Here is a 25,024-nt window from a genome sequence, read left to right as displayed (position 1 = left end):
CTGGTTGCGCGCATCCTGTCCAGGAATCGAAGCCCCCTGGTCTTCATCACTCGCAGCATCGATCCGGCGCCTAGATTGAGGATCTGGGCTCCTTTCTCCGCCCATAAGTCTCGCCCGGTGAAGCTCTCGCACTCGCCATTCCCGCATGAATCCGGCGAGAACGGGCTCTAATTCTCCATCGCGCACGGCCTGGTGTGCGCTTGCCTATGGTTCAAGCCCTTCAATGGATTCTTCCTGGGGAATCCGATCACGAACAAGTGGAAGCGCATCCCCGGGCCGGGCACCGCCGCCACATACTCCTGGCTAGAGTGGGAGCTAGAAAGCCTGGAGATGGACGCGAACACGGGAGCTTACTCGGTGGCGATCGTGCGTGGGCGATGGAGCGAAGGATTCATCGGCCACGCATTGCAGTACAGCTTGGGCGAGAGACGCTGGCGGAACGGTGCGTGCCTAGGCGGCCGCGAGCTAGCGGAGAAGCAGAAGCTCCACTTCTCGCCCGGCTATGCGCGCGTCGGGGACTTCGAAGGGTTCTACGATCATAGGCTTCTGGGGTGGACGCGGTGGAAGGCTGCGAGAGGGATCACGCCCACCGATCGGATCATCCAGGGGTTCTCCTACAAGGATCTTGGCGACGTCGCTGGAGAGCTCGAGTGGCGGCCATGGTTATGGCGTGTGGATGCTCGATGGGAATCGAGAGAGATGGCTGCTCGTGTCAGAGGCCTGGACGGAAGATCTGTATGGGAAGAGGTGGCCAAAGCTGTTCTTTGCGAGATCTTCCGGGTTCCTGCTGGGCGATGTGATCGTCATGAGCTGCTTTGCGTGGCCTCCGGTTGCGTTTCATATCGGGAGGAGGACGTGGGATTGCTGCGTTGCGGCGGAAGAACTCGATCGCGAGGTTGTGATAACTTCCCCGCTGGAGAAGGATCACTGGCACAATCCGTTTTGCAGCTATGCTTTTCTGCCCAGTTTGACCGCTGGGCCGTGATCTGCGAAGATGAAAAATCATAGCAATTGAAGTAACAAACTTCTAGGATGACAGAGGCCGCGTTACTCTCTGGAGAGCTTCACTTATATCTTGCTCGCTTGCTCTCGGCAAATCTTTCGCCTGTAAAAGAGAGAAACCATTGGCGTGGTAAAAGAAAAAACTTTGAAAGCTTGCAAACTCACCTCTGCCTTGAGGCTGGCACAAAACGTTCGTTGGTCGGGTGTCCGTGCTTCGACCGTGGAGACGTCGAGGTTGAGCTTGTCCAGGGCCGCGAGGATGTCCAGAAGGATTCCTTGCCGGAAGGAGCACTCGATTTCGAGAGCTGTGAAGTCGTCTTGCATCTGGATCTCGGCTTTGTAGCTGGAGCTGTCCGGTCCCAGCTTGTAAGTTGTCGACATTGGAAAGCTATCCTCTGGCTCCGTGTCCACTGCCATGTCCTGCGGCGCTGGCTTCTCTTGCGGATGATCCTGTGGAGGACTGCTTTGAGCTTTCTCGGCTTCAACAGGTACGTCCTGTCCTCTGAGCCTTGCCTCGAGAACTTTGTTCCGTTGCTCGAGATCGGCGACTTGCTTTTGCAGCTGCCTCAGGTACTCAATCGCGTCTCCCAAGATCGACACCTTGTCCATCTACACTACAAGCAAAGCCTCCACGTTTGCAATGAAAGTACAAGCAGAAGAAAAGAATTAGCTTACCTTGGTGACAAAAGGAACCATGTTTCGCAGCATCAAAAATCTGTCGTTGAGCTTCTCCCTTCTCCTGCGCTCCAGCATCGCGTGAGCGGTGTTGACATCGTCCTCCTTTCTTGACACTGATTTGGACTGACTATCTCCTCCACTGTCGTTCATTTTGGCAGCCTCCGACTTTTCAGCTGCTGTGTACATGTGAGGAACCCGGAAGAGTACGTTTTTAAGCATTGCCTGGCATTGGCTTTTCACTTGGCTCGACGATATTGAAGCCTGTCTTTGAAACTCTTTCCAGCTCTGGAAAGCACTGCATCTCTCCATTTTCTGTCGTTGCCTAGGCTGCTCGCTGGAAGGACCATCCTGTGAGGAGGGGCGAAGGTCTTGGTGTCCATTCTCACCGCTTTGAGAGCTCGAGATGGACGGCTCCGAAACAGTTGGCTTTGCAAGCTCCACGAAGAAGCTGACAACGTGTTGTACAATGGACGTATCCTCTCGGACCTGTAACGTAAATCCTTCTGAGCGCCTAATTACAGAAAACAAAAGGAGCACGACAAACTTACAAGCTCAGTCGAGCCAAGCTCCAAAACACCCTCGGCCAGGGGAATGCACACAACTGTCTGCAAACTAGCAGTTCAGGACTTGATTGACAAACGACAAGGACGTTGGAAATTATTCTTACCTGAATGCACGCTGTCTGGAGCCTCCTCCAATTTGGATACGAAAACAAGACAAAGTCAGGCGCGTGTCCTCTCATGAGCAACAAGTATTTGTACCTTTGCCAGTAAGGCTCTCGAGAAAACCTTGGTAGTCGCTTCATTAGCTTTGCAAAGCCAGACAGGACGTCCTTTCGCGAAAGCTTGTCCAGGTATTCTACACAAAGAAAATTAAAGTAAGTCTCTAGAGAAGCTATGGTTTCTTTCTAAAGTTCTTTCTTACCCGGTGCCTGGATCAAACGTACACGACATGCAAACCAAGTAGAACCACTCGGTGTCCGTCAAGTCTTCGGGCGAGAGGGCAGCAGTCGGGCGCCGGGTGGCTGTCGAGGACTGGCTACCATCTCCGGACGCTGACAAGTTCTCAAACAGTTCTCGCAGCTGGTCACTTCTCTGTAGGCCGTGTTCTTCCGGGCTCCGTTCTCTGGAAACTATGATCGTCTTCCTCGTTTTCACACTCCCGTTGTAGTATCCATCCGACCAAACAAGCTCCCTGTGATCATGCAAACTTTCCCAATGAGGTTCGTGATCCACAAAAGGTATAAGAAAAGAGTGATAGTCTAGCCATAAGGACAAAGAGTTTCTTTACCCTTGTGGAGGTGGACATGGCTTCCAGAAAACAGCATAAGTCCATTGTATACTCTGTACTGCCGCTTGTAGCCTTTGTCTCAGTGTTATCCTCGACTTCTCTCCCATTTCCTTCCTTTTAACAGCCATTCACAGGCCCTGGAATCGATCCAAGAGAAAAATTTCACCAAATCAAAGGAAAAAATGTAGCAAAGAATTCTCCTGTACCTCCACAGGAAAATCCAAGCGCGGCGCTACAGGCGAGTAATTCTGGAGCATAGAATTCCCCCCTTGGATCAATCCCCCTCTCGAAACACTACAGACCTCGCGAATTGCGATCCAAGAACGCGCAATATTCCTTGCCGCGCACGCCAATCCTGCCGAGAATCGCCGATCAGATCGCCTCCAGCTTCCCTATAAGCGCCCCCCACGCGCCATCCACCGTCTGGATTCCCCGAGCATCCATTGCAACGCATCCAAAATCACACATCCCAATCCACAGTGTTTTGTTCGTGTGTGAGCGAAGGACCGCCCAGTGTAAAGAGGCTTTGACGAAGGACTGGCCACTTGCCGTCAATGTTGAAGCATCCGACGGCCCCGGTGGCCCGGATCCGACGGCTGCCCGACGAACAACCCGGGAAGCTTCTCGTTGGGAGATTTTGGCAATGTGGCCGGCCATCTTTTCGTGAACGTGTTTTATTTTGGGTGTTAATTCTATGGTCTTTGGGTAGGTAGTGGTGTTTGTTGCCCTCTCTTCCAACCAAGAGAAAAGGTAGAAAAAGAACGAATTAATAGAAAATTAAGCAAAGTACAGGTGAAAATGGACGTTTGGAATTTTCAATACAAGTTGACTTTAATAGGTATGGTATAGACCAAAGGTTGTTATCGCTGATATCATCCGATTGATACCATTGTTCCCTGCCAACCATTTGGAAATTTCCTCACCAATTTGCTCCGGGCTTACGCACGCTGCTGCGACATTTCCCATGAAGGAAAAGAGTGCGCTAAAGATTCGGAAATCTGGAAATATGCATGTATGCTCATATTGTCTTCAGTCTTAAAAGATACCGCAAAATGCCCGGAATGGGCATTGAGATATGATGTTAAGTCCATTTCTCGAGTCTCTTCTTTTGAGCTGTCTCTTTGTCGTCTGTAAGTTTGCACTTGAGATCGAAGGTTTCCCAGCGTAGAACTCATTCTCACAAGAGGCTTATGCTCGAAACGACGAGGTTCTTGTCCACGAGCTCAAAGGTGTACTTCATTATGCGCGGGTCCAGAGCTGTTGTCTCAAATAGCCAACACAGCCTCTGTGTTCCGAGCCCTGGGGTGTTCCGCTTGTAAATCTCGTCGAATTTGTTTTTGATGTATCTGGAAAGCCGGCCGGGGTCTCAAAAATCCATAACGAGAAAACAGTTAAGTAAAGCTTACTGAAGGGCGTGAGAGATTTTCCTTTCTTGGTCGCCTTGAACTTCATTGTAGTCTCGAAACACCTCGCAAACATTCAGGGGCACCTGCGTAAAGGCCTCGGTTGAGTTACTTTCAGTGAAAGCTTAGAACTCACCGAAAGTACTTTCTTCCGAAATATGTCGTATTTGTTTAGAAATACAAGAAACGATGTTTTCTGCAAAGAGGAGGAGATGACGCAACAAAAACACAAAAACGCTTTTAGACAAGTACCTCAAAACTTGGATGCCGAAGGACCGACTCAAAAAGCTCCATCGTTTCAACCATCCGGTTCTTCCCCTCATCTTCGAAGAGATTCTGATCATATCTGCGAATTGTATTCAGTGAAAGACTGCTTTGGCAGTAGAATTTTAAGTACCCACTCGCTCAATGCAGCGCAGAAGATGACGGCCTTAACCCCGTCGAACAAGTGAAGCCACTTTCTACGTTCGTTTCTCTGGCCTCCCACGTCAAAGACTCTATAGGTGTGTCCGTCGTGCCTGAAAACCAGTATTTCAGCTAACAAGCAAACAAACATATGTTCTCGAGACTTTACTTGAACACTACATCAGCAATTCCGGTTGTTCGCACTCTAGCATGGAGTATGTCTTCCTGAATGAACACTCGCTTCAGAATAGAACAAGAAGTGGAAAATGGAAACGCATGCCTCTGTTGGTATGTAGTCAGGTTTTGCTAGCCTGTCCACGCCGCTAAGAAAATATTCTGTACAGTCAGGGAGTTGCAATTCGTTCGCTTTTCGATAAGTTGCCTGTAGAAAACCAATTTTTTTTTTTAAAAAAAAATTGCATAAGAAACTGTACCTGAATTGCAGGATCACTCCAAATCTGTGCAATTAGATCACTTTCTAGGAAACCTATGGGATGGTAATCCACTCCATCACCAATTTCCGCGATTCTCTTTCCATGCTCCTAGAACACTCAGATAAAATTCCAAACTGGAGTAAGGTAATCAGGCAGACCATGTTTTCCCGCCTCATCATGTACTCTCCTGAAACATCCTTCTTCTGCAGATCCAAGCATCCTTCGTAGAGAATCTACACGAGTGATTCCTATCAAAAATCTTGAAGAAAATGCCCAACAATCAATCAGGACAGTGCTAGCTACCTTAATTGCCTGATACACATTCGCGTGTATGACAGGAGTGTAGTTCTTCAGCTCTTCAACATCAAATCCCGTATTGTACAGCAACTTAATCTGCACGAGCAGAAGAAACTAAGAAAACTTTCAAGTTCTCAGGTAAAAGCCGTACTAGCAGATGGTACGAACCTGTTTAAATATGGTTGATTTTCCCGACTCCCCAGAACCTGAGAGATCCAAAACTTATTTCCTGGTCTACAAAAGAGAGCAGAAGTCCACACATACCGAGGAGGAGGAGCTTATACACGTTTTTCTCGATTCGATCGTCTTGCTTGAGCTGCCGGGTTAATTCACGTTCCTACGTCAAACAAAGCCCACGTTACAAAGGAAATACTATGGTATCTAATACCCGCTCTTCGTCCTCCTCTTGTGCCACTGGTTGGCCTTTGCTACACAGCGACCCCATCCGCGCAGCTATGGCTAGATTCCAAACATCTATTCGCCCAAGCCCTGCAAAGTTCCAGCCAATCGATCGATCAGAGACACGCTATCCTGTAGCTCCGAATAGAAAGCAAGATTTAGCCGCCAGATGCTCTCCCCAGCTCGATCGCCAATGCCTGGAATTTCATCGCGCACAGCGAGCGAGAGAGAAAATGCTGGCCGGATCGATCGAAAGAAACAGAGCCAGACCTGGAATCGTCGGTGGCAACCAAGCGCTGCGCACGAAGCCCGCCAGGAGCGCCAAGAAATAACCTAAACAAACCTATACGCGAAAGAGGAAATTGCGGGGCGTCGCATGAACAAGTCCGCCTCCATAGCCGAGTACGGACTGGAAAACAAAAATCGGCGCGTACGGACATCCAGTCAAGGTCAAACTGCCGGTAAAAGCATTTAACACAACAGTACGTTTGGTTTTTATAAGTAATCCAGTTTAATATAAACACTGACTCGTTCGTCTCCCTGCTTTAATGGATGGCTTTGATCATCGTCTCGCCATCGCTAACCTTGAGCTCCGAAGGAACCTTTTCCACCTTGAGGACTTTCACCACACCATCGTCCACAAATGCTGACCACCTGCGTAGTTTATTTCTCAAGAATGTCAAAAGCAAATACCGAAAGAGATTTCTCCACCTCTGCGAACGAAGGCCAAGCAGCGCCTTGCTCAAATCACACTCCAAGCCCAGAGATTTGTGGAAGCCACCGTCAAAATCGGCGAAGAACTGGATCTGGGAGCGTTCCAAACTCTTAGAAATAAGCGCACGTAGAGGAGAAGGAAAAAGAAAGCTAACCTTGCCTTTTGCGTTCATCTTCTCGGCCCAGGCGTTGATGGTGTAGGGGTCGTTCACCGCGACGCAGATGACGGAGTCGACGCCCTTGGATTTCAGCTGCTCGACGTTCTTGGTGTAGCTGGGGACGTGACCCTTTGTGCAAACACCCGTGAACGCGCCCTGAATGGAAATGGAGTGAATTGTAAGTTACGATCTCTTTTTTCTTCTTCTTCTGTTTAGTTTTGCTTGTTTCCTCGAAGAACAACAAAGACGAAAGAATAACTTACTGGAGTACCGAAGATGACAACACGCTTGTCCTGAAAGACAAAAAAAGGGGATAAGAGAACATGAAGAGAACAGGAAACTTCTAAATGTCTAGAGCTAGAAGACTTTGTCTAAGGGATTGATGAGATACTAGCACAAGAACTCATGAAAGTTCATAGCAAGATTAACGTATTGCTAGCGAATGCAAAATAGCAATACTGACCTTGAAAATCTGGGAGAGCGGCGTTGTGGCGAACTGGGATTCGAGACCCTGGTCCCAGGTCCGCGCTTCCTGTAATGCGAGGTCGGAATCTAAGTCGAGGCTGGAAGAGACTGTGACGACGGACCTCGAGCGCGCGGACAATGTGGATTGGATCCGCAGCGCTCGTTGCCGCATTGCCACAAATGCGCGCGCCATCTTGACCTAATTTAGTCCTGGTTAGGGTAAGAGTGTTAAAATATTTTTAAACATTTTTCTTTAATTATTGTATTTTGCATTTTTTAAAGTGCTATTATAAGGTTTAAGGTATGGGATTTTGATTTTGTATATAAATTAAAGTTTTCTGGGTAATAGAATATGCATATTTTTATACTCTATGCACTTACTCTAATTATCCTTAAAGAATGCTTGAATTTGTGCTTTTTGTTGAGATTTAACTCTTGCATTATTATTATATACTTTCTTACATTATTTTCTTTCTTTCTTCCTCCTTATAAACTCTTGAATTTAAGTTTCTTATTAAATTACTTAGGCTAGTGTTTCTAAAATTAAAAGCATTTAGCCCCAAATATCCTAATATTTTTAACCAATTGAAAAAAAGTGCACTTTTTCATAGGTTGTTTCTTTTTATATTTGAACTTTTATAAATTTTTTCTTGAAACTTTTTTTTTAATTGGTTACAATTCACCACACTCTTTTATAAATTCATGCTCTCGTGAACAGAAGTTAAAAGTTGTAACTCTCTCGAGAGTTTTACCTTTTTTTTTAATTTTGTTTTATATTTAAACCTTTATGAATTATTTTTTTGAGTTTTTTTTTCCTTTCTTACAATCCATTACACTTCTTTGTAAATTTATACCCTCGTGAATGAAAGGTGATAACCATAATTCTCCCAAAAGCCTTATTTTCTTTATTTTTTTATATTTGAATCTTTATGGATCATTTATTAAGTCATTCTTTTTTATTACTTACAATCCATCACACTTTTTTATAAGTTTATGCCCTAGTGAATGGAAGTTGAGAATCTCATCCTCTTGACATCCTACCCTTTAGATTGAGCCTAACTAGAACAAATTAAACTTCTAAATGTTAATCTTAATATATGGTATAATTTGCCTATTCAACCAATAGAATCAAACAAAAAACCATTCTAATACAAATTATAAGTTCATGAATTTATGCTTCTCAAAAGGTCATTTAGGCTTAATACTACTTAAATCTAAGAATGCTTAACTCTAAATATTTTAACCATTTGAAAAAAAAGGTGCACTCTTATTCATTAGCACTTTCCTTTATATTTGAAATTTTATAAATCATCTCTTAAGTCATTCTCCTTGGTTATTACACTCTTTTAACTTTAAAGAATCAATTAATATAGTTATTTAATATTATATGGTTGTACAAGTAGATAGTGGTGTTCATAGCATGTAAAGTAACTCTTCATGATTTTGTTGTCAATACTCATGTATCTAAATTTCTTTTATAGGAATATGAAGGATGATATATATAATTGGTTTGATCATTTTATAGTAATAATGTTTGGCATCTGTGAAAGTTTCCCATATATTTCCAAAAGATGACATTATAGTGGTACAATAGTTTAAATGGTATGGTTTGGAGTTTTCTCCTAAATATCTTTAAAATGCATATTTAAACATGTTAATAATTGTAGCAATGCCTTTTAGCAATTGCATCATCTCAATCAAAAATTATTTGAGTTAATTATGCAATTAAGTGTTTGCTTTCAAAGTCTTTTACTTTATGCAACACCAAATATGTTAGAAAGAATTAAATTAGATATGTTGTAAGTAGCACTTTATTAAGATTTTGTAAGACTTGTGAATGCACTTGCTCTAACCACCTTTGACAATGCTCTTTCACTCGCACAATGCTATAGGATATTTTGTCTTTCACTTATAATTGCATATGCTTTTACTCCACTTTTTATAGGTTCTATTAGTTCAAGTAAAATTTGCAAAACACTTAAGTTATGTATAAGTAAAAAAAGAATGGTGCTACAACTCTCATCATTTGTTGAGTATAAAGTGGATGACTTAGTTTATTTTTTTAAGTTTACAATACATAATTTGTCTAACTGGCTTCTTAAGGGACTATATCAAGTATTGGACCATAAGTTTGTAAGGTTTGGTATGACATTCAACAAGCTAATCTTCCAAAAATTATACATGTATAGTGATTAAAATGTTTTGTATAAAGGGATTATGAATAAGTTGCACTCCTTACAAATCTATTAGTGCCTCATTCTAATATTCTTTCAAATCCTCACTTATTAACAAAAGAACTTTTATTGTCTTCTATCTTGAGGATGATGTGAAATCTTTATGTATAGTTATGATGTTGTATACTATTATTATTATAGTGGGATTTTGATGATTAATTTCAATCTAGACCATGGATATAAGGTATGGTTTTGGGGTTAATTGAATATGCATATAGTTTGTGTTAAAGTTTATAATGTGATCAATTGATTGTGTACAGTTTATAATAAGCTACTATGAGAGAAAAGAAAACTCAAATTCAAAAATACTGAAGTGCTTTAACTGAATTCTAACTAAAACACATAAAAAGGAATAACAGTTAAAGAATATCAAATCAAAGTTAATATAGCTTTTCTGAAATGTAGGAGATTAATTAAATCTTACCCCATGATGCACAGAAGGGTTTCTTATATAATGATTCCCAAATTAACAAACTTCAAATAGTGTTCTAGAAAAAATCATTACCTACATCTAGATTTAATGTTGGAAAGTTTCACATTAGATTATATGAGTTTCATTTATAAGAATTGAGTGAAGAGGACACATACCCTAAATCGTTCAAAACAAGGTCATTTGTATGGAATTTTCATTAATAGTATTTGGTTATCTAGCCAATAACCAAATTATTATTCTCCTACTAATACACTATAATAAGAATAAACTCAAGAGACATGATGCTTCTAACAAGGAAAGAAGAAAAAAGAAACTACTTCACTTTGATTAAAATTGTTGTACTGATTTCCTGTAAGCTCAATATTATTATAAGCATTTTAAGTAGTTATTTCTAGAAGCTTAGATTTATTTAGTTTACTATACAGATAATTTAATTCGATTGAAACAAAGCTTGAAGGAAATGACTAAAATAGTTAAGTTATTTCAAACTTTGTGCAGCATATTCCATTCTAGAATCTAGATGTGCAAACATAAAAAGCAACAATGAGCCAGATATCTTTTAGGTGTTTGAACCTGACTCATATAGTGCTCGTTGTGGAAGCGTGTTATTGTTGTGATCAAGTATTGTCAGAATACTAGAGCACATAAAAATGTTTAAAAAGACACTCCTCACAAAAAAGTGTAATAATAAACATAGTAGAATCACAAAAAGAATGATCTGGGTTTTACGTACACTCCTGGAGAAACTGAAAAAACCTCCAAACTCTGTCCAACTCCCACGGGGAAAATTTTTTCCTCTCACAAAATGTAAGCTGCCTTCTCTTTGGAGACGACGGGAAGAAGTTTAGCGAGGATTGGCTCGTAGTGATCGCCACCAGCACCACACCAACCTGTCAAACTTCCCGCTCAGACCATTCAAAGCAAACACACGGAAAAAAGAAACAAGAAAAACGAACCTGTTCCCCTCATAAGTAAGAAAACGGGCGGATGACTGATCTCTTGCCGCGGGGAGTGCGGAAGAAAAAAAATCAAGCCTTCAGAGTTCTCGGCGCTGCCATCTTTCCCATGAACTTGCACCTAAAGTAAGAAAGAGAAAACTTTTAATACCACCAAAGGATGACAAGTGTGATGTTCTTACCACAAACAACTGTCGCTGGAACTCGCTCGCCAGTGCTTGGATGGCGATGTCATCTCCAAAGGCCGCAGCTTTCCCCTCGGCGTTCATCTCCACGCTGAGCAGCCCCTCCTCGGTGTACAGCAAAGTCACAATGTCATACTCGTCCGTGGCCTGACCGGAGATGGACATATACTTCGCCCAGCTGCAAGCGTCGCACACACGTAGGCAATGCTCGTTGTACACTGATTCTATCGCTGACTCCCTGCAAAGAACAAGAAAAAGGTAGTTTTTCACAGAAGAAACGATCGGGAAAAGAAATAAAAACCTCACCTTGACATGCCAACTTGGATCATCTCCTCGATCTCGGTCTCCAGGGCCTCCCTGTCGGTTTTCTTCGCCAGGAGTTTCACCTCCTGCACGACGTGAACGCCCCAGCCCGTGGACATGTCCGGGGAGTAGAGATTCTTGATGATCCTGTCCAATCTCTCCTTCTCCTCCGCATCCGCGGCCTCGTAGTCGTCCACAAACCTGCGCACAGTCGCGAGCCGGATCTCCACCGGCGCCTCCTTGAGCTGCATTGCTCGCTGGACCGCCGTGAAAAGGCAGTTCCCATCCGCCTCCACGTCCCCTCCATACTGCAAGCCATACACCTTGGCGACTGGCAAGCTCGGGTGCTGCCAGAAAACTCCCCGGCTCGCAACCTTTTGGAGAACTCCCAGCTGCTGAGCGTCCAGCCCCCCCACGCTGTCCCAAGAACAAGAAGAACACGGCGGATTTCCTCCACCGGAATCGCAAGAATCGCTGCCGCTTTCCCACTTCCACGACGCCGCCGCCGCCTCCACGGAACAACGCGACGGCGCAACGACGGCGGCAGCGGCGGCGGCGCTACGGCATTGCTGAGCTACCAGTCCCCCTTCCACACCAACGGGCCTTCCCATGGATCGACCAGCGCAGATTATCACTGCCAAAATCCGAGCTTCCTAGCCGCCCCGCGCATAGATCCGAGCTGCCAAGACCTAGATCTAGCCCTCCCGGCCTGGGACTAGACAATGCAAGGCCGCATTGGAGCACCGAGCTTACCAGCACAGAGCGCCCGCTTCGCCATTTCCCCCGGCCCTAGGTTAGAATATTCTGCCCGTACTCGCAATTCAGCGAATATCCCCCTCGGGGTGTACGTTGCGGGAATATCCGCCACGGGCATATCCGTTTTGGCGGGAGGAATGTCCACGCGGCATGTTTTTTAAAATTCTTTCGATTCAAATTTAAAAAGGGGGCGCCCCGTGTGTGCATCTTCGTCACAAGAGCTCCAGGAACGACAGATGGGAGTCGCGACGAGCCACGCCATTCTCGAACAGCTGAGGCAGCGACGCGATCCTGGGCAGATTTACCAGAAGATCGCCGGATGATCCATGCCGCGTGAAGCACTGCTTCACCGATTCGTGCAAACCACCGCTGCCGCTGCCAAAATCACCGCTGCTGCCGCTGCCAAGGCTTTCATCCATCTTGAGCGATGGCTTCTCGTCCAGCTCGAACAGAACGCCGCTGTTCCTGCCGCCGCTCTCACTGTTGTACGCGACGAAGCTCTTCTCGTCGGAGCCGTAGCCTTCGCTGCCGTGGGCCGGATCGGCCGAGCTCCAGTCCGAGACCGAGTAAGTCGCCGGCACCCAGCCATCCTCCACGAACCCGGACATGGAGCTCACTCTAAACATGCCGCGCTCCGGGGACGGCTTGGCGGCGCTGGTCTCCCCGAGTAAGATCTGGGCGATCTCGTTGAGCACCTCCTTGTCGGTGAGAACCAGCACCCGCGGCTTCTGCTCGAGAGTGTCGTCGTCGTCGTCCTCCTCCTCGTCGATCTTGTCACTCGGGGTCGCTGCCACCAAAGCCTGTGAGTCGACACTACGAAGCGGGCACTCCTCTGTATCACTGTCATCGCTACCCCTCGATTCCATCACTGGGAGAAGAAAAACGAAGGAGTTTTGTCTCAGACCCACGCCACTGGACTGCTCGCTACTGCCTTACCTGAGCTTGGAGAGCAGCGGCTTTCTAGCGGCAGTTCTAGCTTCACTCTGGGACACATCAACGGCTGCTCACTCTCCACTTGCTTAGACTTGGAATCACGGGTTACCTCCTGATGCAGCTCATCGTTCGGCGCGGGGCCGGCCAGGGCCTTCAAGCGGGCGTCGCACTGTAGGAGCTTCTCGTAGTGCTTGTTGAGGACACCTTCCGGAAACTGCAAGACATGTCGCCTGGAGAGAAAGAAAAGGTGGTGATGAGATTTTGCGTCATTTGTAAGCGAGAGTGATTGATACTAACTTGCATATTGTCGCTTCGCCTCCCGTGAAATCGGAGGTGGCCTCCCACAAGGTGTGCTTGCGCGGTTGCGGGTTGGTCTCCTTGAAGAACAAAGGCGGCCGCGATACCTGTTGGAACATAGAATTAGTTTCTAGTGGAACGTCGCGATGGCGTACCTCGACTTCTAAGATTCCAAGTTGGCCATCTCCGTAGCTGGCTCGGATCGCTGATATATCAGACCATTGAAGCTCAATTTTGCTTTTGAGGCCGGTTTCCAGGACTTCCCAGACAAGTTTACGTTTCGCGTAGTAGCATTTGGCGACCACATCACCCTCGTATCGAGAAACTCGCTGAGAGAAAGCAGAAAAGATCGTAAGCTTCCAACAAGCAAGTCGAGAGCTATCACCGACCTCCCAAGAGCCGATCTTCAGTGTGGAAGCAGGAAAGTTGGACGCCTTGAGTTTGCCTTGGGACTGGTTGGCATTTGGAATACCCGATCGATTGGCTATTCCTTGAGACGACCCATCGTTCAGCAGCGAGTCGCTGCTCCCGCAACCTTGACTAATTGTCATGGAAACGAGATCAAGAAAAGATGGGGTCTTCTTGAGCGTCAAACCCAGCGGACTCGGTTCGTCCAAGGGGTGATACGAGTGAGCCGACACAGTGAAAGGCACTCTCGTCCTCAGCCGACCTTCAAAAGAACTTTCGCCGGACACAGTGGTAGCCCATGTTTTGGTCTGTAGACACAGCACAAAAAAAACGAGAATGACCACTTCCACTAGAGTAAAAAAGAATGAAAAAAAAAAGAGAGAAAGGAACTAACCTTGAATGGAAGGTCTGAGAGCTTGTGGCGCTTGGGCCCGGGAGCGAGCTCCAAATCCTCATCGTTGTCACACCTCTTCTGCTGGAAACTAACTCCTACGGGCACCTTGAACTCGCCCCCACTTTTCAATTGCAAGAGCATGTCCCCAATTTTGCCCAAGGCGCCTCGATCTGAGCTCCTCTGCCCGAAATGCAGCCCTTGCCAGCTGAGGCTGCTGCAATTCCCTGTCTCCGGCTCCCCACCGCCGTCCACAAGCCGCTGCACCATAGCCGCCTTGCACAAATCCAGTCGCTTCCTCTAGGATTGATCACACGCTACGCTACCTCATCGCTCCTCCAGGGCCTTGCCAAGATCCACGAAAACCTCGCCGATCTGCGCTCTGATTTACCCAGCCCCAGCCGAGAATCGCGACAGCGGCCGGCGGCGCATCGCCACGTCCAAGAAATCGCAACGCGCCAATGGAAATCCCACCTCGCCGATGCGCGACACAAAACCCTAGCGCTCTCCGCCCAGGAGGAGACTAGAGAAAGAAGGGAAAGAGAAAGAAGGGAATCGCGAGCCCGCCTCTTGCGCCCTGTAAATTATAAAAACAAATGGCGTGGCCGGGCTCTCTCTCTTTTCCCCCTTTTGTTGTTTCTGTTGAATGCGGTGGCCATGTGCCCCATGCCATGCCCATGGGCGAATATGCCCAGTGAATATCCCGGTATTCAATAATTGAGCAGGGGTTTGTGCAACACCGGTACCGACAATGAGCATTTGACACGTGATTCTGAAATGTGGCCCCCAGTTGGCCACCACCGTACCAAAACCACTAACACACCAACATTGCGCTTGGGCCCCATGGCCGATGGCCCCTTTGTCGCCTCTTCACATATTCCTAAAGCCCACGTTTCTCAGAGCTTTCTAAGGGACGTGTCACTGTGGCGAAGCTGCGCAGACGCTTCCAGCCCGCCGGCGAATATGCGCCCCATTGACGTCATTGCGATGACGTCACCGCGCCGGATGCCAAATGCCATGCTTGCCATGGCATGGATGGGTACATTCAGTGTCCCCATGGGCGGCTTATCTGAGTGGGAGTACGGACGGATCGCAATGATGACGTGGATGGGCCACCGGGTCATGCATTATGCGCGGATGGCCATGTATGGGTCCCATGCGCGGGGTGCATTGTAACTAGCCCTAGGCTCCCCTGTCGTGTACGGCGGATAGAAATGTGGATATTTCGCTAGCAAAATCCGGTGGGATATGATCCGAGTGTGATGGAGCCACGCTGGGCCATGCTCCAAAATCTAGGTTTGTGGCGCACAATGGGCGTGCCAGTCAAGCACAAAGAACTCGCGCTTTGCTTTGCTCGGGTGGATCGATCCATGGCTAGGAAAAATCTTCCAATCTTCCAATTCAAGTATTCCAAGTCTTAATACTTGGAAGATTGGAATTTGTCCCAAGGACGTTTCTCCTTTGTCAAACGCTTACGCCGCTGGAGTTGTATTTTTTTCGGTCAGGAATGGTCCTGGAAATATGCTGGAAACTTCACGGCCGTGAATCGTTTGATTGAAAAAGATGGATTTTTTTCGTCCAGCCTTTGACCTGGATCACAAATAAACGTGTGTTGGGTGATACGACGACCGATCTTCAGTAACTGGAAAGGAAACATCAATAGATTTTTAGATAGATCATCGCAAGGAAATGTTTCATGCTTACGTTATGTTAATGCTTGTCAAAGCAGTAGAGATGAGATCCTTCTATCTTGCGTTTTTCCTGTATTCCCAGGGCTTTACAGGATTTGGAAAATGCCACAGTCCAACGCGTGCTCGTCTTGCCTCTTGCTCCCACTGAAAAAGTTTATAGCTCGATTTAAGCCTGCGAATTTTATCGTATCGTACCTCTGAGAGCTCTGGCCGGTGATCGTACTGAGAGTAGTGCCAGACGCAGCCTCTCTTTAGCAGCTGTTCCTGTGATTGGAGAAACAAACATAAAAACCTTGGGTCGAAAGCGATCAATAAAATACCTGAAGAAATCCGTGGCTAGTGTGCACGTCTGCTACTAAACGACCGTATTGGTCAGCTGTATAGACGTATACTCGTAGCTGCTGGCCTTCGACTAGTTTAATCAGCATTGCTTTGGATTCCGGTCCGTGAGGCATGCTGCTTTCAGGCGCGTCCACGCCCCTGTATTGAAAAAAAAGAAAAGATTTCACGAGAATGATACGATGGCTTACCTCAAGCGAATGCGATACTTGTGAGTAAGAACTTCGCTCCCGCGGCCATCGAACACCCTGCAACGAAGAGATTAGGACTCGTCCAAAGCAATCAGCGAATTCTGCCTGAGAGTAAGAAATCAAACTTGTAGCCTGCATCGAAAATCTGCTGCTGCAACATATCTGCCTTCTTGTAGTCCCTATTTTCTCTCGCTCGGCGTCGCTTTTCTACAGCGTTAAACACCGAGCGTGGCACAGCTCTTTCTTCCCGGTCATCTTTGCTCACGTCCACAAAGACGGTGATGGTGTCACCGTCTGCTACACTGTGACCTTCCACCTGGGACGAGAGCAAACAAAAGATCGAATGCTCGAGAAACGAACAAGGAAAGCGAACTCATATTAAAAAACTTACTGGCAAAGTAGTGAATTCGTATTGTACGCCTTTGGGCCAAGTGGGATACAGAGCCTGGATGGAAGGGTTGGACGGAGTTGGCCCAACAACGGGATGAGACAAGCCATAAAATCGCAAAAGTCCCTTCACCAAAAGTGTCCACACAAGATACACGTAAGTATGGTTTTTAAACAGAGAGCATTGACTTACTTGGAGATCACTCTTGCGTCGTGTTTGCAAGCTTTGCGTGATCAACTGGGTAGCCTCGGCCGCATTTCTTGGAGGAGGCTGCGAACCCTTCCACGCAGACAACAATTTCTTGTACCTGGGAGCGAGAGCGAATTCCTCTAAGCTTTAAACGCGAATTTTCTTCTCAAAACGCGTACCAGATGACTTGAGTCGCCCTTGTCGCCTGGACGAAGCTAGCTAGGCCTTCAGGGACCTGTGAAACAGCAAAATATCACGAATTCCACAGCCTAGGAGCGATAGATCTCGCTCTGGCGACAAGATTTCGATCCATACCTCGCCCGTGGCGTCGAAATGGAGAATGTCGCGCGCAAATGCGGCGAATCCCGCCTCGCTCGACGCGCCATAGCCGGCGTGGTGATCGCCGCCCCCGTAGCCAGCGGCAGCCTCGTGAGCTTGCTGCTTGATCGCATCGCACAGGCAAGCGCTAAGCTGCCTCAACGCATTGCCCATAATTTGGCGGTAATATGAGCTTTGAGAGCTAGGGTTTATGAGTTCCAGGCTCTAGATCTGTGGCGCTGGTGGTGGAATGGCGGCGATCTTGACGGCGCTTGCGGCATTTGCCCGGTATGGCTGCGATCTCGACGGCGCTTGGTGCATTTGCCCGGGATCACAAGGGAAATCGAATGCAAAGAAGAAGAAAAAGAAGGAAGGCATGGGCCGCATGGCAGCGAGCGAAGTTTTGGATGGATTTTCACCAAACGAGTTCCTTGATTCGTGCCATGATTGTGGGGATTGATTTGCAAGGATAGCAACAACCGGGTTCCATTTTCCAGGTAGTGTTGCCTGCTCTCTACGCTCGCAGCTAAATTCCTTTCTTTTAGTTTTCTAGCAAAGCTTTGCAATGCGTGACAACGACGAGGAGAAGCCGGCAATGTCTCATCCCAGCCCAGCGTTGCTCGTCGGGCATTGTCCATGGTAAGCTTCAAATGGTTTATTTTTTTCCTAGCTCTTCTTAGGTGCAATAGAAAGGACTCGAGTGTGACCATCGGGATTGCAAACTATAGATGGCGGATCCACAAGGTATGAAAGCTTCGCTTTTCATCTTCCTTTCGTGGCCATCCCTTGTTGAAGTACTGATTTTGTTTTTCCTCACGTTGCCATGCAGTGCTTGCTCGTCCGCCGGAGCTCTTACTTCGAGCGCGTGCTAGACACGATCGACCAAGACGAGCATTTGCTACCGCCGGGCTTCCCAGGCGGCGCCGCGGCGCTGGATGCGGTGGTGAGCTTCTGCTTCGACTCGCGAGTGCCGGTGATGAGGCCCTGGAACGTCGCTGCGCTGCGGTGTGCCGCCGAGTTCCTTGGCATGGACGAGCGGCGCAGCACGTCAAACTTGAGCAGCAAAGCCGACTCCTACCTCGTCCGCGTCGTGCTGCGAAGCTGGCCTCACACGCTGCTCGTCCTCGCCGACTGCTACAACGCGTTGCTTCCGCTGGCCGAGGAACTGGGAATCGTCGGAAAGTGCTTAGAGGCTCTTGCGACGTTGATCGTCACCACCATCGGCAGCAGCAACACCAGTGATGGTGGCGACGATGATAGGACTTGGTGGCTGGAGGATATAGTGCGAATGCCACCTGTTTTCTTCGGGAGGATGGTGAGATGCTTGAGAAGCAAAGGAGTCTGCGAGAGGTTCGTTGGCGAGCTCATTGTCAAGTGGACGGAGATGTGGCTCTTTAGCAGCAGCAGTAACACCAGCGGCGAGAACGACGACAAGAATGACCAGCCGCTAACTCTCACCAAGTCGCCTTCGACGGTTTCATCGCTTACGTCCTCGCTCGATGGTGTGGCAGCTGATCCGGATTGTGCTGAACGGTGCTTGGATTTTGCGCTGGAGAGGATAGTTTCCAACGACGATGGCATGGAACTGGCGAGCTCGAGGACGTGCTCGTATTCTTCGTCCTGCGAGCAGGATCACGAGGAAGAGTCGAGGGTGAACGTATCTCCGGATCTCCAACTTAGCTGCAAGCCGAGAGTAACTCACACGAGCTCGCCGGCTGGGAGTACTACGGCCTTAGAGAAGCTGGGACTTTTGGAAGCCTTGGCTGGGATACTTCCTTACGAGCGGACAGCACTTCCGGTCAGCTTCCTCTTTCTGCTCCTCCGGTATGCCTTTGCGATGGATGCGAGCTCCGAATGCAAGTCTCAGATCGAAACGAGGATCTCCCTGCAGCTGGAGAATGCTACACTCGACGACTTTCTACTGCCGTTCAAGTCGCCCACGAAAGAGAACTGTGAGAGGAACTTGGAGCTGGACAGCATGAAGGCGATCGTAGCTCGGTTTCTCACTCAGCAGCAGCGTAACATTCTGAGCGCCAACAGCGAGCACCAGCTTCTCTGCCGCGGCTCGAGCGGTTCTCCGAATGCTATCCAGCAGCAGCAAACGGTGAGCTCGGTCGCACAGGTTTGGGACCAGTATCTCTCGGAGATTGCATGCGACGGGAAGATCTCTCCTCAGAAGTTCTCCGAGCTGGTGGAAGTTGTCCCTGCCTATGCTCGCGCCAACCACGATCAACTTTACAAGGCTATTCATACGTTCTTAAAGGTATGCTCGTGTTTTCTTGGTCGACTTCGTTGTTTCATGGGGTTTTCGTTTACAGGCACACGTTGATGCGTCCCAGCATGAACGAGCAGCAGTCTGCCGAGCTCTAAACTGCCTGAAGCTGTCACAGGAATCGTGCATTCAGGCCGTCCAGAACGAGCTGATGCCACTCCGGACGATAATCCAAGCTATGTTTATGCAGCAGCTCCAGACCCGCAATGCTATCAACAGTCACCTGCGACCAGGGGGAGGATTACACCGCAGCCCCTCTCCAATCCAGCAGCAGCAGCAGCAAATGCGACTTAACCATTTTTCCGAAAAGGTTGTCATCGAAGGCCTCTTAGAGACCAACACGAGGCTGCAGGGCCTGGAAGAAGCGATGGCTCAGATGAGGAAGAGCTTGCGCGAGTCGTCGGCAACTAGGCTGAGTGACTTATTCGCTTGCAACGACAAAGAGGTGGTGAAAAACACCCGCAACGATCAACACCAGGTCCAGGACAACGCAAGCAGCTGTAGGAGCAGCAGCGCGAGTAGTTCACAGCGATCGCAAAAGAGCAGCAGTAGCAGCAGCAGCAAGAACTGGAAGAGGAAGTTCTTCCAGAGGCTCAGAGGCCCCAGAGGTGGCGGCGGTGGCAGTAGCAAGGGAGTTGCCAGAGTCGCACGAGTGTTCCAAAAGATGGGAATTTGCCAAGCTGCCAGTAGGAGCTTTCCGGCCAGCAGCTTCACCGAGCTGCCGTACTGCGTATCAGGCGGAGCTCCAGCGCCACCGTCGACGCCGACCGGCTGCATTCCCATTCCTCCTCTGGACACACAAGAGAACAGCACCGCCACCAAAAACTCGAACTCTCCGGCGGTGATGAAGCAGCAAAAGAAGTCCAGCTGGGACGATGGCGAGCTGATGAAGCAACGGCACCAGCGTCACCAGCAACACCACCACAAAAAGCACTCGAGGCAGCACTCGGTTGCTTGACTCCACACACAGGTACTTCTTCGTTTACTTTTATTTCTTCTCTTCTAAAGTTTTAGATCACAGGACCAAAGTCGACCATAACTTCCGGCAGGTATAAAATATAAAGTTTTTCCTTTATTGTTTTCCGAACATTGTGTTTTCATCTCAGGGTATTGGATGTTTCTTGAACCATTTCGTCAAGTTCCTTTTGGTTCTCGTCTTTTATATGGTTAGCTTGCTTTTGCTTTTCTTTCACTGACAAGGCTCCCGTGCTCGATCACGAAAAGCCTTCCAGAATCCGGAGCATCAAACTTTTATATGTTCAACCAGGCTGTGAAACACCTCGTACGTTGCCGTTCTTCACTTGTAGCTATGCTCCCTGTTCGCTCTCTTCTGATCTTTCTCGTCTTGCTTGGAGCAGTATGGTTGATAGAGGCGGAGATCCAAGAGCCGTGCAAGAGCAAGCTCCTCACTCTCCAGTCGTGCTTGCCTTACGTCACGGGTAAGGCCAGCAGTCCCACCTCGGACTGTTGCGGCGCGCTCAAGACTATCCGAGCTGGCGACCCGGTTTGCCTGTGCGAGCTCATCAGCGATGGAGGCTCTTCCTACGTCTCGGGCCTCAACATCACCACTTTGCTCGCTCTACCGGTGATTTGCAGTGTGGATGCCAATGCTTCCAAATGCCCAGGTATGGATCGATCGTAAAAATCACCCAGGAATCTTATGCATTGCTTTCTATTTCTCCAGAGTTGCTGAATGGAGCTCCACCACCAAAAAGTAGCTCTTCGCAAACCATGGTTGTCGCTAGCACGACATGGATACTACTAGTGTCCTTGTTCGTTTAGAAGAAGTTGTGTCAACGTGAACTCTTTGAGCTGATGAAAAAAAAAAACTTTCGTTTCATCTCAAGATCTTCTTGAGCTTCTCGAGCTCGGTGATCCGCGCGGACATGGCGTTTGTGTGCGTGCGCTGGCCCCGGAGCGGCAAGCCCACCGTGTGGCGGTAGCCGCGGTACGAGCCGATGCTAATGAGCCGCTTGATATCCATCTGGACGGACAGCGCCAGCTCCTTCTCCACCAAGTGGTTCTCGTGGATGTAGTTCATCATCCGGTTGAAGAGCTCGTCCGGGACGCTGTTCATCTTGACATCGTCACCGATGCCAAACACCGCGCAGATCTCCGCGGCTTTCCTCCTGCCCACGCCGTAGATCCTCGGCAGCGCAAACTTGACTGCCTTGTTCATCTTGCGGAGGTCCGCATACGAGGTGGACATGGTTTTTCTTCCGGATGATCCTCCTGGAAGGAGATTGGAAAGACAAAATTACAACCCAAGCATAGAAACGATCTAGTCTTTAGCAGTAAACATCGCAATGCTCGAAAGTTCTAAGAAACAAAGAAGGAGCTCCTAGAATCCAAGACCCATAGCTAGAAACTTGAGAAATACACGCGCCAAAGCTCTCACCTGGGTCTACTCCCCGAAGCCCTAAAAGTATGCTCTATGAAATGGGTAAAAGACTAAAAGGATATTTTTCGCATATTCGAAAATTCAAAAAAAGAGAAAACATATGGATCAAGCTTCGGCCATTGGCTCCGGGCCAGACGAGTCGAACGACGGCGCCGTCGCCACTGGTGTCACCGAGTTAAACAAGATGTCCTTGATCACCTGGAAGAGGAACGCAAGAAAGTTGAGCATAGAAAATCCAGAGTTTTCTGTGGCCTCGTCCTACCTGAGACATCAACCCGTGAACTTGCTCGACGGTGATCTTCGAGCTGTCCTTGGTGATCTTGGCGAGCTGGGATTCCTCCTGGTAAAAGCACACATAGATTGTCGATTCTAGTCTCTTCTTAGTCTCGACGAACAAACTCACCTCTTTCTTTTTCTGTGAAGGCATGAAGAAGCCTCCCATTCGACCAGAGTGAGCCAGTTGCGTTTCAGTCTGCTCTAGCTTCTCCGCTGCATGAGTAGAACTCGTTGAGAAAATATAAAACGACAGTAAGACTACTTGCCAAGGTCAGAGATCTGTCCGGCCACATAGTCTCGACTGCCCAAAAGTGGCGACGACGAGAGAGTGTTCAGCCAGTATTTGTTCCACAGCAAGTCCAGCAAGTGTGAGTCCAATGAAGACTTGAAATACGTGATGTCCAGAGGGTAGTACTGCACCAACAAAAGAAAAACGAATCAGTGTTGTTGCGACTCAGACATAGAAGAAACAAAGATTATACCTGTTTGCAGTGGACGCCGAAATCCTCGATCTTGTTCAGAGGAATGGTCTGGTACTCGGACGCCGGCTCGTCCGGAGGCTTGTATCCCTGAGGATAAGTCCTAAACGCACCAATCTCCACTTTACCAGCCGAGACAGTCCTGGTGGGATCGATGACAACAGCCAGGAACGGCTCCTGGTACTGCTGGTTGAGAACTTGCGTGGTGACATCAATGCCAGAGAGCCAGCAGCCATAGCCAGGATGCGAGTGGTACCAGCCAACAACATTCTCCAGTCTCCCAATCTGTGAAGAAGAAGGCGGTCAGAATCTAGAAAAGAAACCAAAGAAACCACCTAGAAGAGATGGCCGCAGGATCTAGAAGCTAGAACTCACAAAAAGAACTTCTGAAAATGAGAAGAACTATCTAAGAACACAAGAAAGAACAAGAACTAGAAAGAACAGCTAAACGAAAGAGAAAAAAGGATCTAACGTGAGTACCTGCTTGTTGGTCTGTACGTAATCCACCATGTACTCGTAAGCATCGGCCTGGGCATTCACCCTCGTCTCGGTTCCCTCCACGGGAAGAGCAAAGGCGTCCATGACGATGAAAGTATCACCCTCGATCTTGCCTTGCATGATTCCCATCACCTCCAAGGTACCTCCAGACCTGGCGTGGACAACCATCTTGAGCAGCGCCAGGGCCGAGATCTTGACGTTCTTGAAGTAGTGAGGATCGCGAGTCCAGGGCTTTTGCTGCTGGATCGCGCTCTGCGCCGCCTCGTCGTAGGCGTAGATGCTATCGCAGCTATCCACCGCCGCGGCCGCCGGGGCCGAAGAGGACGTACCTAGGCGCGAAGGCGACGAAGACCCGGACGCGGCGTGCTCCATGGGGACGATGTTGTTCTCCAGCTCCCAGCTCTGCCTCGCGATCGAAGAGGACGCATCCATTGCCTCGCACTGCTCGGATTTCTTCTTCCTCTTGCTCATGTGAAGGAGGAGAGAAAACCCATTAGGGCTTACTAGAAGCAGAGTGATTCTCAAGTATATTCTTAAGCATCATTTAGATTGAACTTTAGGGTTTTAGTTTTTCAAATACAATGTACAGATATGATGCCGTATATTAATATTAGCATAGTGAGATTTTGGTAGCCATTAGATTAATTTTAATCCGGACCACTCGCTCCTGTATATAAGTTAGGGTTTTTGGGCTAATTGATATGTACATTTCTGTATTCCCTTTCCATATTCTATGCACTCATATTGTGATATGCAAATTTCTATATTCCCTTTCCATATTCCATGCACTCATATTGTGATATGCAAATTTCTGTATTCCCTTTCCATATTCCATGCATTCATATTGTGATATGCAAATTTCTATATTCCCTTTCCATATTCCATGCACTCACATTGGTGGAGTTGAGGGGCACTTTTAATTGTCCCTAAAGAGTGTTTGGATTTGGGATTTTGGTTTAGATCTAACTTTTGTATCGTCTAAATCTAACTTTTTCCATTCCCTTTCTTTTGTTCTTCCCTTTCAGGATTTTGGTTTAGATTTAGCTTTTTGCATTGTTTAGATCTTCTATTTCCTTCTCACTTTTTGTCGTTTCTCTTCTTTTGCTCTTTCTTCGTCCGTCTTCATGACAGATCAACAATCTCCTCCTTTGACTCTGGAGCAGCAGTTGGTACAATTGCTTAATGCTATGCATTTGCAATTGAACAACCAAACTCAGTTGATGGCAATATTCACAGCACATGGTACAACTCCTCCGGCTCTTGGTGCTAATCCTCGCGTTCGGCCGGAGTTTTTTCGCGGGAATCCTGGGGATGATGTGTACCATTGGTTCGATCACTTCACGATGATTACCACATATCATTCTTGGGATGATGCTTGACGTTTGCGTGAGTTTCCCACGTGTCTCCAAGGGATGGCGTTGCAATGGTACAATGGTCTGAGCACCACCACTTGTGGGGATTGGAGTGTTCTCCCGGACATCTTCAAACACGCCTTCAGACATGCCGACGACTGTGATGATGCCTTCCAACAATTGCATTGTCTTCGCCAAGGGCCATCTGAGTCGGTGATGCAATTTGGCATTCGTTTCCGAAGTCTTTTGCTTCGTGCGGAGCTCAATATGTCGGAGCGGATCAAACTAGAAATGTTGTGGCCAACACTTCGTCAAGATCTTGTCGAACTTGTGCATGATCTTTGTGTTGCAGCAATGGACCAGCTCATGAAGGAGTATTCTGATCTCTTTGAATTTAACCTATCATCTGGGGCCAAGATTGCCACACGTCATCCAATTCCAACCGGGGATGCTCGTCTAATTAAGATTCTCATTCGTTGTCAGTCACCC

At 47.8% G+C, this 25,024-nt stretch overlaps 10 protein-coding genes across 14 annotated transcripts; 2 read left to right on the top strand and 8 right to left on the bottom strand.

Annotated features, from left to right (window-relative positions):
* Positions 1-993: 993 nt before the first annotated feature.
* LOC9635388 (basic helix-loop-helix protein A) lies at positions 994-3,458 on the bottom strand. Of its 2 annotated transcripts, XM_024671645.1 has the most exons (10): positions 3,273-3,458; positions 3,177-3,218; positions 2,971-3,107; positions 2,605-2,874; positions 2,442-2,538; positions 2,348-2,362; positions 2,229-2,285; positions 1,678-2,166; positions 1,168-1,611; positions 994-1,105 (listed from the first exon to the last, which is right to left on the bottom strand). In XM_024671645.1, the coding sequence occupies exons 3-10, from the start codon at positions 3,096-3,098 to the stop codon at positions 1,028-1,030; spliced, it is 1,578 nt and encodes a 525-aa protein (XP_024527413.1). In that variant the 5' UTR covers positions 3,099-3,107; positions 3,177-3,218; positions 3,273-3,458; the 3' UTR covers positions 994-1,027. The 2 variants fall into 2 exon arrangements, with proteins under 2 accessions (XP_024527413.1, XP_024527412.1); XM_024671644.1 differs by having other exon boundaries at positions 3,177-3,458.
* Positions 3,459-3,967: 509 nt separating this feature from the next.
* Positions 3,968-6,340, bottom strand: LOC9635387 (guanine nucleotide-binding protein alpha-1 subunit). 2 transcript variants are annotated; one of them, XM_002966966.2, is made up of 14 exons: positions 6,179-6,340; positions 5,898-6,105; positions 5,774-5,846; positions 5,678-5,715; positions 5,516-5,605; positions 5,371-5,445; positions 5,213-5,320; positions 5,059-5,160; positions 4,948-5,003; positions 4,775-4,891; positions 4,626-4,719; positions 4,510-4,569; positions 4,377-4,459; positions 3,968-4,316 (listed from the first exon to the last, which is right to left on the bottom strand). In XM_002966966.2, exons 2-14 carry the CDS (start codon positions 5,952-5,954, stop codon positions 4,148-4,150), a joined length of 1,122 nt encoding a protein of 373 aa, XP_002967012.1. In that variant the 5' UTR covers positions 5,955-6,105; positions 6,179-6,340; the 3' UTR covers positions 3,968-4,147. The 2 variants fall into 2 exon arrangements, with proteins under 2 accessions (XP_002967012.1, XP_024527414.1); XM_024671646.1 differs by having other exon boundaries at positions 5,898-5,998.
* A 32-nt stretch (positions 6,341-6,372) lies between these two features.
* Positions 6,373-7,447, bottom strand: LOC9635386 (peroxiredoxin-2F, mitochondrial). The gene is made up of 5 exons (XM_002966965.2): positions 7,244-7,447; positions 7,044-7,073; positions 6,778-6,936; positions 6,620-6,714; positions 6,373-6,562 (listed from the first exon to the last, which is right to left on the bottom strand). Exons 1-5 carry the CDS (start codon positions 7,436-7,438, stop codon positions 6,454-6,456), a joined length of 588 nt encoding a protein of 195 aa, XP_002967011.2. The 5' UTR covers positions 7,439-7,447; the 3' UTR covers positions 6,373-6,453.
* A 3,089-nt stretch (positions 7,448-10,536) lies between these two features.
* Positions 10,537-12,169, bottom strand: LOC9635385. The gene is made up of 4 exons (XM_002966964.3): positions 11,360-12,169; positions 11,051-11,291; positions 10,869-10,989; positions 10,537-10,802 (listed from the first exon to the last, which is right to left on the bottom strand). The coding sequence occupies exons 1-4, from the start codon at positions 11,965-11,967 to the stop codon at positions 10,711-10,713; spliced, it is 1,062 nt and encodes a 353-aa protein (XP_002967010.2). The 5' UTR covers positions 11,968-12,169; the 3' UTR covers positions 10,537-10,710.
* Positions 12,170-12,263: 94 nt separating this feature from the next.
* On the bottom strand, positions 12,264-14,741 carry LOC9635384. The gene is made up of 6 exons (XM_002966963.2): positions 14,145-14,741; positions 13,732-14,058; positions 13,498-13,671; positions 13,343-13,449; positions 13,049-13,275; positions 12,264-12,980 (listed from the first exon to the last, which is right to left on the bottom strand). The coding sequence occupies exons 1-6, from the start codon at positions 14,409-14,411 to the stop codon at positions 12,325-12,327; spliced, it is 1,758 nt and encodes a 585-aa protein (XP_002967009.2). The 5' UTR covers positions 14,412-14,741; the 3' UTR covers positions 12,264-12,324.
* Positions 14,742-15,399: 658 nt separating this feature from the next.
* On the bottom strand, positions 15,400-17,459 carry LOC9632078 (uncharacterized 38.1 kDa protein). The gene is made up of 10 exons (XM_024671855.1): positions 17,255-17,459; positions 17,119-17,174; positions 16,943-17,057; positions 16,754-16,876; positions 16,488-16,678; positions 16,363-16,419; positions 16,153-16,312; positions 16,028-16,096; positions 15,846-15,976; positions 15,400-15,783 (listed from the first exon to the last, which is right to left on the bottom strand). Exons 1-9 carry the CDS (start codon positions 17,429-17,431, stop codon positions 15,887-15,889), a joined length of 1,038 nt encoding a protein of 345 aa, XP_024527623.1. The 5' UTR covers positions 17,432-17,459; the 3' UTR covers positions 15,400-15,783; positions 15,846-15,886.
* Positions 17,460-17,478: 19 nt separating this feature from the next.
* LOC9632077 (root phototropism protein 2) lies at positions 17,479-20,945 on the top strand. Of its 2 annotated transcripts, none has more exons than XM_024671852.1 (8): positions 17,479-17,754; positions 17,811-17,896; positions 17,938-18,001; positions 18,087-19,520; positions 19,576-20,499; positions 20,551-20,578; positions 20,636-20,811; positions 20,888-20,945. In XM_024671852.1, exons 2-5 carry the CDS (start codon positions 17,823-17,825, stop codon positions 20,485-20,487), a joined length of 2,484 nt encoding a protein of 827 aa, XP_024527620.1. In that variant the 5' UTR covers positions 17,479-17,754; positions 17,811-17,822; the 3' UTR covers positions 20,488-20,499; positions 20,551-20,578; positions 20,636-20,811; positions 20,888-20,945. The 2 variants fall into 2 exon arrangements, with proteins under 2 accessions (XP_024527620.1, XP_024527619.1); XM_024671851.1 differs by having other exon boundaries at positions 17,803-17,896.
* Positions 20,838-21,369, top strand: LOC9635383 (protein YLS3). The gene is made up of 2 exons (XM_002967313.2): positions 20,838-21,154; positions 21,214-21,369. Exons 1-2 carry the CDS (start codon positions 20,839-20,841, stop codon positions 21,309-21,311), a joined length of 414 nt encoding a protein of 137 aa, XP_002967359.2. The 5' UTR covers position 20,838; the 3' UTR covers positions 21,312-21,369.
* On the bottom strand, positions 21,348-23,684 carry LOC9632076 (COP9 signalosome complex subunit 5a). Of its 2 annotated transcripts, XM_024671854.1 has the most exons (7): positions 23,166-23,684; positions 22,689-22,970; positions 22,473-22,620; positions 22,334-22,419; positions 22,193-22,270; positions 21,928-22,128; positions 21,348-21,761 (listed from the first exon to the last, which is right to left on the bottom strand). In XM_024671854.1, the coding sequence occupies exons 1-6, from the start codon at positions 23,652-23,654 to the stop codon at positions 22,036-22,038; spliced, it is 1,176 nt and encodes a 391-aa protein (XP_024527622.1). In that variant the 5' UTR covers positions 23,655-23,684; the 3' UTR covers positions 21,348-21,761; positions 21,928-22,035. The 2 variants fall into 2 exon arrangements, with proteins under 2 accessions (XP_024527622.1, XP_024527621.1); XM_024671853.1 differs by having other exon boundaries at positions 22,193-22,419.
* On the bottom strand, positions 21,367-21,738 carry LOC9635382 (ribosomal protein S13, mitochondrial). The gene has a single exon (XM_002966961.2). The coding sequence runs from the start codon at positions 21,736-21,738 to the stop codon at positions 21,367-21,369; it is 372 nt and encodes a 123-aa protein (XP_002967007.2).
* Positions 23,685-25,024: the final 1,340 nt, after the last annotated feature.

The sequence above is a fragment of the Selaginella moellendorffii genome, unplaced genomic scaffold (genome assembly GCF_000143415.4).
Source record: "Selaginella moellendorffii unplaced genomic scaffold, v1.0 SELMOscaffold_8, whole genome shotgun sequence".
NCBI classification, from domain to species: Eukaryota; Viridiplantae; Streptophyta; class Lycopodiopsida; order Selaginellales; family Selaginellaceae; genus Selaginella; species Selaginella moellendorffii.
This window is presented reverse-complemented; position numbering and strand designations above follow the sequence as displayed.